The sequence below is a fragment of the Artemia franciscana genome, unplaced genomic scaffold, assembly GCF_032884065.1.
Source record: "Artemia franciscana unplaced genomic scaffold, ASM3288406v1 PGA_scaffold_111, whole genome shotgun sequence".
NCBI classification, from domain to species: domain Eukaryota; kingdom Metazoa; phylum Arthropoda; class Branchiopoda; order Anostraca; family Artemiidae; genus Artemia; species Artemia franciscana.
In genome coordinates, this window is record NW_027062612.1 from 1 (window position 1) to 10,932 (window position 10,932).

The following is a 10,932-nucleotide window of genomic DNA, read 5'->3' on the forward strand; positions in this document are numbered from 1 at the left end:
AAATTTAACTGTAAAATGCAAATAACTTCTCTGTTGAGTGAATTTTTTTTTTTTAGATAATTCTTCAGGTAAAAACTTGAGACATAGGATTTTAGTTAATTATATCGAGACTATGGCTTTCCTCCCAGACAACATTTCAGGCCAGCTGATACGTTTAAAGGATTGAGAAAAGAGAGAATACCTGTTATATAATCTTTATCGACTTCTGTAATATCAGCCGGAGTAAGGTTTATTCCAGCAATTTGTTTCCAAACTGGCTCGGCAAGAGTAAGATTCAAGGGACTACCAGTCCGTATAGCGATTCCCATCAACATGCCAAGAAACCTAAACATATCCAAATGTATCTGTGAACGAGCCGTTGGATTAAGCAAAAAACAATCTCTACTTGTCCCTGATTCTTCTCTTCCATTTGGGGTCATGATCAGAAGAGGAACAGAGCCATTTTGAAGTTCTTCACACATCTCAGCGATACTCTCGCTATAGCCACCACCACAGTCGTCAACACTTTCGCCTACGAAAAAAAAAAACCTTTTTCAACTAAAATAGACGGTTTGATTAACTTGATGTATGTAAGATTAAACGCAGCAGGCTAAACGTTTACGTCAGGCACGATTGAGAATAAAATTTAATAATGTATAAGAGGAGCAAAATAGAATAAAGCATAATGCATAATAAAGAAGACTATTTTTGAATTGTTTCTTTTTTTATAAATACACAACAACACTTAGATAAGATTTTTGAAGCGTTAAAAATTGGAAAAAAAAGAAAGAAAAGACAAGAATCAAAAGGTAGTTTTATTTATACCTTTTATTTAGAGGACTATTATTTATTTGCAAAAAGAAACAATTCCTCTTAGTCAAGAATTATTAGTGTCTTTTTTTCCAACCTTATAGATGGCTTGGTTTTCCTTTTCTTTCAGTCTATTTTTGAATATTTCACTCTTACAAAAAATTGTAAGCAAGATATCAAATTACTTGACACTTCTTTTTTACAGTGTGAAATTTTATATATTAGGATGTTGTACTACACATAAATCCCATAATTTTTCTTTGGAGATTCTCGTCAATACTTAGCAATTTTCCCCTGTCCTATAATTCATTATGCAACTTTACCACTGGACAAATAAAAGGACTGGAGTTTTTGTTACTCTAGAAAAAATCATGTATTCATGGAAAATATGGACAGTATTGCTGCAAAAAAGTAATTACTAGACAAAGTTTTTTTTTTCGAATATTGCTGAAGATATCCGAAATGGTTATATTAGAGAAAATGTTCTCTATGTGTATAGGCCTTGATCAGGTTGCAGCATAGCCAGAGACTGATTTGCCCATGCTAGCATTTGAATCTGAAGAAGCAGATGCAAATGACAGCGTAGTCTCGCGAGACAGAATCAACAAATCCAAACAAGATTAAGATGATCACTGGAAGAAGTGCTTATTGTTAACGCAGGCGTGTTTCAACAGTTTCAGAGCCTATAATAGCTTTGAAGGTTATTTTTTTTTTATTAGAGAGCCTGTAGTTCTTAGACAGACAAATTTCCTTAAGTACGGAAAGAACATAGCACTGACTCTCAGGGATTACTCCAACTATATCCTCACAAAATGATGTAACTGTGCGTGTTATTCCCTATCCTTCCGAGCCAGTATTAAAAACCATTATTTTTTGTTTCCTTATTGCATGTAATGATAACAATAAAAAAAAGATAGAAGAAAAATACACAACCCAGTCGTTTCCTATTTTTTTTTTGTTTAATTCTGCTAAAAGAAAGAATATATAACAGGAGAGGGCGGCTCCAAAATTTAAATTTTATGATTTAATTATAATATCGAATCGAAAATGTAGCTGACAATCCAGATATCGTCCAAACTAGCACCATTGATAATGGGACAATTTCATAGGTCTTAGCAGATTCTTATATGCAGGGGATATTTATTTCCGCAAAAGGCATTTTATTTCTACCCTATTTCTTTCATTTTTCAGCCCCGAGGATATTCTATCGTTTATAAGTTATAAATTTGATTTACGCGGTTGTCTCTCAAAATCACTATGGATCCTTGTCTTAGAAGCTTAGAACCTTCATTTCATGTCCAAATACAAACAGCCTATGAGATACTTACCAACGAACTTGACTTTCCAGTTCCTATGAGGTAGAGCTAGTATTTCAGGAGTCAACTGGCTCATTTTGAGTGTCATTTGCCCAAAAACAGATTTTAAACCATCTGAGCCGGCCAGGCCAGTACCTTGTTTGCTACGATAGCGACAAACTTGTAACCTGTTTAGTTCAACAACTGGACCATGCTGTCTATCCCGTACCATAGTGCCCTGTACGACCTAAAGAAAAAATCATTACTAGTACTTCATGCTTGTATGCTTGTACGCTGCTTGCATACTTCATGCTTGTCATAGTGTTAAGCCACCTGTCGTTAACAAAATAGCATACCCTCCACCTCCATCCCATCTTGATCAGAGGTTCTAATTTCAACAAAAAGTTCCCCAAGATTTTAAGCAATTTCTACAGTCTATGCCAGCCTAAAAGCAAATCGTGTGAAAAAAAGAATATCAAATTATTTTCTTTGTTTGGTTAAGATATTATTTAAATAGGTTTAAAACTGATTGAAACGTTAAAATACTAACTAAACAGGATGTCAATTTCTAAAAAGAAACATTCAAATTAACTGAAAAGGGAGAGTAACAAACAATCGGACTCTGTCTGTGTACAATCTCAAACAATGCTGAAAATATCGGCTTAAAAAAAAGACTTTAATTCATACGAGAGAGTAAAAATTAACTATAAATGACTCTTTATAAATCCAGAAATGCTGATAAAAAAGGAATACACTTGAAACTTTTTAATTGAAAAAAATTTACTTCATAGCAAAATTTAAAGTAAGCACTAAGATTCTTAGTTTTTGACAAATATATATTTAAAAAAAATTACCTCTCAAATGTTTATTTCTTCTGGTATTGTGCCTCAACAGTTTTATATTCGGCAGATTACGCCTATACCCAAAAAAGGGAAAAAGATCTCGATGATTGTCGATCGTATCGGCTTTTAATCGTTTTTAGCACTTCTTTTAAAATATTTTCTCACCTTCTCGCCAAAAGTTCTATTGAATCCATCTGTATTTACTTAGGGGCTTTAGACGTGTCTTTACTTACTAAGCATACTGATGATGCATCCTGAATAATCTAAGTCTAAGCACTTTCTCAGGTTGTGAGAACATTTTCTCCAAGTTAAAACTAGAATATCAGCAGATAGGTTTAAGTTTTAATGTGGATAAAACTGCAGCTGTCGGTTTCAATGATGGTCTGATAAATCCCTCAAACTTACTGAAACTTGTACCCACCCTCTCTAAAAGCCTTATTTACCCGGGAATGCCCATTGGAAATTCAATTAAAAAAAAAACTATTAAGCTTTCCATCCAAAATCTTGAAAAAAATACAAGGATAGCTTATGCGTCACTTGTCTCTAATATTACACGCCTTAGTCGTTTCCATTTTCTAAGCTTTGCAATCGTCTAACTGTGCCTCATCTTCCTGCTCTATCTCTTATTCGGCAACTATTTCCTGCTTAAAAAAAATTGTTCACCTGATTTATTTTAAATTTGCTAAATTCCTTTAGTATTTGCCCCCTTGGACTAGTAACTCTTTTTTGTCTCAAAGATTTGAGCTCACCTTCCCATCTACAATTATTGATAAAAGAGTAAACAATTTTTGAGTCTTCCGCCAGTAAACTTAATCACGATTGGTCTTCTCTATTTTTATGATCTTATGATCAGGATATGATTCTTATGATTTATGTATTAAATGTTTTCTATCATGATTGCATTACGTAATGGATCTTTTTATTATATTCTTATGATTGTAAAACCTACTTATTTTTGTTCAGTGTACAAATTTCCTTCTATTTTTTTTTTTACCTCTTATATTGTACTCTGTCATTTAGGGGATCTGCAGCCCTTTTTGCATTGACAGGTTATAAATAAATTGAATCGATATATATATATATATATATATATATATATATATATATATATATATATATATATATATATATATATATATATATATATATATACTAGCAGTTGGGGTGGCGCTTCGCGCCACACCAACACCTAGTTGGTGGGGGCAACTGGTGGGGTATACATATATATATATATATGTATAGTTGGCACCCCCACCAACTATACATATATATATATATATATATATATATATATATATATACTAGCTGTTGGGGTGGCGCTTCGCGCCACCCCAACACCTAGTTGGTGGGGGCGCTTCGCGCCCCCCCCCAAGCCCCCCCGCGCGCGTAAGTCGTTACGCGCCATAATAGTTACGCGCCATTGTAGTTGTGTCCCTATGTCCCACCTGTGAATATAGATATATATATATATATATATGGTTTTAACTACGTAAAACTTGCGAATATACAACATTCTTTGCTGTCCCATTGTCTTTGCATATAAATAGATTGTCAGGTTATCCCCCTGTTTCCCCCGGTGTCCCCGTTGTAGTTGTGTCCCTGTGTCCCGGTCGTCATTTATATTCCCTGTGTCCCGGGTCCCGGTCATCATTTGTATCCCGGTGTCCCGGTCTGTATATACATTCGTTTTTTAGTTTTGTTTTTCTCCTTTATTTTTTTCCTTTTTTTTTCTTTTTTAGCTTATTTAGATTTTTAGATTTTTTAGTTTTTTTTATTAGTTTTTAGTTTTTATTTCTTTTTAGTTTTTTTGTCCCGGTCGTCATTTATATCCCCCTGTTTCCCCCGGTGTCCCCGTTGTAGTTGTGTCCCTGTGTCCCGGTCGTTATTTATATTCCCTGTGTCCCGGTCGTCATTTGTATCCCGGTGTACCGGTCTGTATATACATTCGTTTTTTAGTTTTGTTTTTCTCCTTTATTTTTTTCCTTTTTTTTTCTTTTTTAGTTTATTTAGATTTTTAGATTTTTTAGTTTTTTTATTAGTTTTTAGTTTTTTTTTCTTTTTAGTTTTTTTGTAGTTTTTACCTTCTTTTTAGTTTTGTTAATTTTTTTTTTTACTTGTGTCCTGGTCGTCATTTATACTCCCTGTGTCCCGGTGCTTTGTTGATTGCTAATCGAACATTCCTTTTGTCCTGGTCGCTTTCTCTTTGAGTGTCGTCATTTATTTTTTTCTTTTTTAGTTCTTTTAGTTTTTACCTTTTTTAGTTTTTTTTTAGTTTTTAGTTTTTTTAGTTTTTTACCTTTTTTTAGTTTTTTTAGTTTTTTAGCTTTTTTATTTTTTTTATTAGTTTTTAGTTTTTTGTAGTTTTTGCCTTTTTTTTTAGTTTTTTGTCCTGGTCGCTTTCTCTTTGAGTGTCGTCATTTATTAGTTTTTTCCTTTTTTTTTTTAGTTTTTTATTGGTTTTTACCTTTATTTTAGCTTATTTTTCAGTTTTTTCCTTTTTTTTAGTTTTTTTTATTTTTTATTTTTTTTAGTTTTTTACCTTTTTTTAGTTTTTTTAGTTTTTTTAGTTTTTTAGCTTTTTTACTTTTTTTATTAGTTTTTAGTTTTTTTTTGTAGTTTTTGCCTTTTTTTAGTTTTTTCAGTTTTTTTTTTAGTTTTTTATTGGTTTTTACCTTTATAGTTTTTTTAGTTTTTTAGCTTTTTTATTTTTTTTATTAGTTTTTAGTTTTTTTTGTAGTTTTTGCCTTTTTTTAGTTTTTTCAGTTTTGACGTCACCTAATCCAGTTTTTTCAGGTGACGTCACCTGACACATCCATCCACACATCCATCCACACATCCACAGACAGACAACTTATTTTTATATATATAGATATATATATATATATATATATATATATATATATATATATATATATATATATATATATATATATATATATATTTTTAACTACGTAAAACTTGCGAATGTACAAAATTCTTGGCTGTCCCATTGTCTGTGCATATAAATAGATTGTCAGGTTTACCGACTCTTGAACATGCAACATATAATTGTCCATGGGAAAAACAATCTGTATTCAGATCTATACCTCATTATTCTAATGATTGCCCTTGAGCTTTGTTGATGGTGATTGCTAATCGAACATTCCCTGTGTCCCTGTCGTCATTTATATATCCCCGTGTGCCCCCCGGCGTCCCCGTTGTTGTTGTTTCCCTGTGTCCCGGTCGTCATTTGTGTCCCGGTGTCCGAGTCTGTAATTTCTCTTTGAGTGTCGCGGTCGTCATTTATGTTCCCTGTGTCGCGGTGTCCCGGTCTGTAATTTCTGTTTGAGTGTCCTGGTCTTCATTTATATTCCCTGTGTCCCGGTCGTCATTTGTGCCCTGGTGCATTGTTGATGGTGATTGCCAATCGATTATTCCTTGTGTCCCGGCCGCTTTCTCTTTGAGTGTCCCGGTCGTCATTTGTATCCCGATGTCCCGGTGTGTAATTTCTTCAATCAACAAACATGACGTCAGTCGACACACAAACATGATGTCACTCGACAGACAGACACACACACAGACAACTTATTTTTATATATATACTAGCTGTTGGGGTGGCGCTTCGCGCCACCCCAACACCTAGTTGGTGGGGGCGCTTCGCAACCCGTCGTCATTTATATATCCCCCTGTGCCCCCCGGCGTCCCCGTTGTAGTCGTGTCCCGGTCGTCATTTATATTCCCTGTGTCTCGGTCGTCATTTGTGTCCCGGTGTCCCAGTCTGTAATTTCTCTTTGAGTGTCCCGGTCGTCATTTATATTCCTTGTGTCCCGGTGTCCCGGTCTGTATATACATTCGTTTTTGAATTGGTCTTTTTTTTAGTTTTTTTTAACTTTTTTTTAGTTTTTTTTAGTTGAACCTCATGATTCTAATGATTGCCCTTGAGCTTTGTTGATGGTGATTGCTAGTCGAACATTCCCTGTGTCCCCATCGTCATTTATATATCCCCCTGTGCCCCCCAGCGTCCCCGTTGTAGTTGTGTCCGGGTCGTCCTTTATATTCCCTGTGTCCTGGTCGTCATTTGTGTCCCGGTCTGTATATACATTCGTTTTTGAATTAGTATATGATGAAATAAATTTTTGTGTTTTTCCCCTTTTTTTCTTTTTAGTTTTTTTTGGTTTTATTTTTTTTTTAGTTTTTTTTAGTTTTTTTTAGTTTTTTTTCTTTTTTCTTTTTAGTTTTTTTTTAGTTTTTACCTTTGTAGTTTTTTTTATTTTTATTTTTTTTAGTTTTGTTTTTCTCCTTTATTTTTCAGTTTTTCTTTTTTTTTTATTTATTTTTCTTTTTTAGTTTTTTTAGTTTTTTAGCTTTTTTAGTTTTTTTTTAGTTTTTAATTTTTTTCTTTTTAGTTTTTAGTTTTTTTTCTTTTTAGTTTTTAGTTTTTTTTTCTTTTTAGTTTTTTTTGTAGATTTTACCTTTTTTTTTTTTAGTTTTTTATTTTTACTTATGTCCTGGTCTTCATTTATATTCCCTGTGTCCCGGTTCTCATTTGTGCCCCGGTGCTTTGTTGATGGTGATTGCTAATCGATTATTCCTTGTTTCCCGGTCGCTTTCTCTTTGAGTGTCCCGGTCGTCATTTATATTCCCTGTGTCTCGGTCGTCATTTGTGTCCCGATGTCCCGGTCTGTAATTTCGTCAGTTGAAAACATGACGTCAGTCGACACACGAACATGACGTCACTCGACAGACACACACACACACAGACAACTTATTTTTATATATATACTAGCTGTTGGGGTGGCGCTTCGCGCCACCCCAACACCTAGTTGGTGGGGGCGCTTCGCGCCCCCCCCAAGCCCCCCCGCGCGCGTAAGTCGTTACGCGCCATAATAGTTACGCGCCATTGTAGTTGTGTCCCTATGTCCCACCTGTGAATATAGATATATATATATATATATATATGGTTTTAACTACGTAAAACTTGCGAATATACAACATTCTTTGCTGTCCCATTGTCTTTGCATATAAATAGATTGTCAGGTTTACCGACTCTTGAACATGCAACATATAATGGTCCATGGGAAAACAATCTGTATTCAGATCTATACCTCATGATTCTAATGATTGCCCTTGAGCTTTGTTGATGGTGATTGCTAATCGACCATTCCCTGTCCCGGTGTCCCGGTCGTCATTTACATCCCCCTGTTTCCCCCGGTGTCCCCGTTGTAGTTGTGTCCCCGTGTCCCGGTCGTCATTTATATTCCCTGTGTCCCGGGTCCCGGTCATCATTTGTATCCCGGTGTCCCGGTCTGTATATACATTCGTTTTTTAGTTTTGTTTTTCTCCTTTATTTTTTTCCTTTTTTTTTCTTTTTTAGCTTATTTAGATTTTTAGATTTTTTAGTTTTTTTTATTAGTTTTTAGTTTTTATTTCTTTTTAGTTTTTTTGTCCCGGTCGTCATTTATATCCCCCTGTTTCCCCCGGTGTCCCCGTTGTAGTTGTGTCCCTGTGTCCCGGTCGTTATTTATATTCCCTGTGTCCCGGTCGTCATTTGTATCCCGGTGTACCGGTCTGTATATACATTCGTTTTTTAGTTTTGTTTTTCTCCTTTATTTTTTTCCTTTTTTTTTCTTTTTTAGTTTATTTAGATTTTTAGATTTTTTAGTTTTTTTATTAGTTTTTAGTTTTTTTTTTCTTTTTAGTTTTTTTGTAGTTTTTACCTTCTTTTTAGTTTTGTTAATTTTTTTTTTTACTTGTGTCCTGGTCGTCATTTATACTCCCTGTGTCCCGGTGCTTTGTTGATTGCTAATCGAACATTCCGTTTGTCCTGGTCGCTTTCTCTTTGAGTGTCGTCATTTATTTTTTTCTTTTTTAGTTCTTTTAGTTTTTACCTTTTTTAGTTTTTTTTTTAGTTTTTAGTTTTTTTAGTTTTTAACCTTTTTTTAGTTTTTTTAGTTTTTTTAGTTTTTTAGCTTTTTTATTTTTTTTATTAGTTTTTTGTTTTTTTGTAGTTTTTGCCTTTTTTTTAGTTTTTTTAGTTTTTTAGCTTTTTTATTAGTTTTTAGTTTTTTTTTGTAGTTTTTGCCTTTTTTTAGTTTTTTTAGTTTTTTAGCTTTTTTATTTTTTTTATTAGTTTTTAGTTTTTTTTGTAGTTTTTGCCTTTTTTTAGTTTTTTCAGTTTTGACGTCACCTGATCCAGTTTTTTCAGGTGACGTCACCTGATCCACGATCCACAGATCCACAGACAACTTATTTTTATATATATAGATAGTTTTTTTTTTTTACTTATGTCCTGGTCGTCATTTATACTCCCTGTGTCCCGGTGCTTTGTTGATTGCTAATCGAACATTCCTTTTGTCCTGGTCGCTTTCTCTTTGAGTGTCGTCATTTATTAGTTTTTTCCTTTTTTTTTTAGTTTTTTATTGGTTTTTTACCTTTATTTTAGCTTATTTTTCAGTTTTTTTCCTTTTTTTTAGTTTTTTTTTATTTTTTATTTTTTTTAGTTTTTTACCTTTTTTTAGTTTTTTTAGTTTTTTTAGTTTTTTAGCTTTTTTACTTTTTTTATTAGTTTTTAGTTTTTTTTTGTAGTTTTTGCCTTTTTTTAGTTTTTTCAGTTTTTTTTTAGTTTTTTTTTGTAGTTTTTGCCTTTTTTTAGTTTTTTTAGTTTTTTAGCTTTTTTATTTTTTTTATTAGTTTTTAGTTTTTTTTGTAGTTTTTGCCTTTTTTAGTTTTTTCAGTTTTGACGTCACCTGATCCAGTTTTTTCAGGTGACGTCACCTGACACATCCATCCACACATCCATCCACAACTTATTTTTATATATATAGATATATATATATATATATATATATATATATATATATATATATATATACTAGCTGTTGGGGTGGCGCTTCGCGCCACCCCAACACCTAGTTGGTGGGGGCGCTTCGCGCCCCCCCCCCAAGCCCCCCCGCGCGCGTAAGTCGTTACGCGCCATAATAGTTACGCGCCATTGTAGTTGTGTCCCTATGTCCCACCTGTGAATATAGATATATATATATATATATATGGTTTTAACTACGTAAAACTTGCGAATATACAACATTCTTTGCTGTCCCATTGTCTTTGCATATAAATAGATTGTCAGGTTATCCCCCTGTTTCCCCCGGTGTCCCCGTTGTAGTTGTGTCCCTGTGTCCCGGTCGTCATTTATATTCCCTGTGTCCCGCGTCCCGGTCATCATTTGTATCCCGGTGTCCCGGTCTGTATATACATTCGTTTTTTAGTTTTGTTTTTCTCCTTTATTTTTTTCCTTTTTTTTTCTTTTTTAGCTTATTTAGATTTTTAGATTTTTTAGTTTTTTTTATTAGTTTTTAGTTTTTATTTCTTTTTAGTTTTTTTGTCCCGGTCGTCATTTATATCCCCCTGTTTCCCCCGGTGTCCCCGTTGTAGTTGTGTCCCTGTGTCCCGGTCGTTATTTATATTCCCTGTGTCCCGGTCGTCATTTGTATCCCGGTGTACCGGTCTGTATATACATTCGTTTTTTAGTTTTGTTTTTCTCCTTTATTTTTTTCCTTTTTTTTTCTTTTTTAGTTTATTTAGATTTTTAGATTTTTTAGTTTTTTTATTAGTTTTTAGTTTTTTTTTTCTTTTTAGTTTTTTTGTAGTTTTTACCTTCTTTTTAGTTTTGTTAATTTTTTTTTTTACTTGTGTCCTGGTCGTCATTTATACTCCCTGTGTCCCGGTGCTTTGTTGATTGCTAATCGAACATTCCTTTTGTCCTGGTCGCTTTCTCTTTGAGTGTCGTCATTTATTTTTTTCTTTTTTAGTTCTTTTAGTTTTTACCTTTTTTAGTTTTTTTTTAGTTTTTAGTTTTTTTAGTTTTTTACCTTTTTTTAGTTTTTTTAGTTTTTTAGCTTTTTTATTTTTTTTATTAGTTTTTAGTTTTTTTGTAGTTTTTGCCTTTTTTTTTAGTTTTTTGTCCTGGTCGCTTTCTCTTTGAGTGTCGTCATTTATTAGTTTTTTCCTTTTTTTTTTAGTTTTTTATT

General features: G+C 33.2%; 1 protein-coding gene across 1 annotated transcript; it reads right to left on the reverse strand.

Moving 5' to 3' along the window:
• Positions 1-95: 95 nt before the first annotated feature.
• LOC136041153 (E3 ubiquitin-protein ligase HERC2-like) lies at positions 96-2,350 on the reverse strand. Its single transcript, XM_065725684.1, has 2 exons — positions 2,118-2,350; positions 96-511 (listed from the first exon to the last, which is right to left on the reverse strand). The coding sequence occupies exons 1-2, from the start codon at positions 2,314-2,316 to the stop codon at positions 111-113; spliced, it is 600 nt and encodes a 199-aa protein (XP_065581756.1). The 5' UTR covers positions 2,317-2,350; the 3' UTR covers positions 96-110.
• Positions 2,351-10,932: the final 8,582 nt, after the last annotated feature.

What these genes read in the sequence shown, in the direction of transcription:
- LOC136041153 (XM_065725684.1), bottom strand. Translation starts at nt 2,316, where the DNA reads ATGGTACGGGATAGACAGCATGGTCCAGTTGTTGAACTAAACAGGTTA. An exon ending in CTGGAAAGTCAAGTTCGTTG is followed by an intron (nt 512 to 2,117) that starts GTAAGTATCTCA and finishes TTTTTTTCGTAG; the next exon opens with GCGAAAGTGTTGACGACTGT.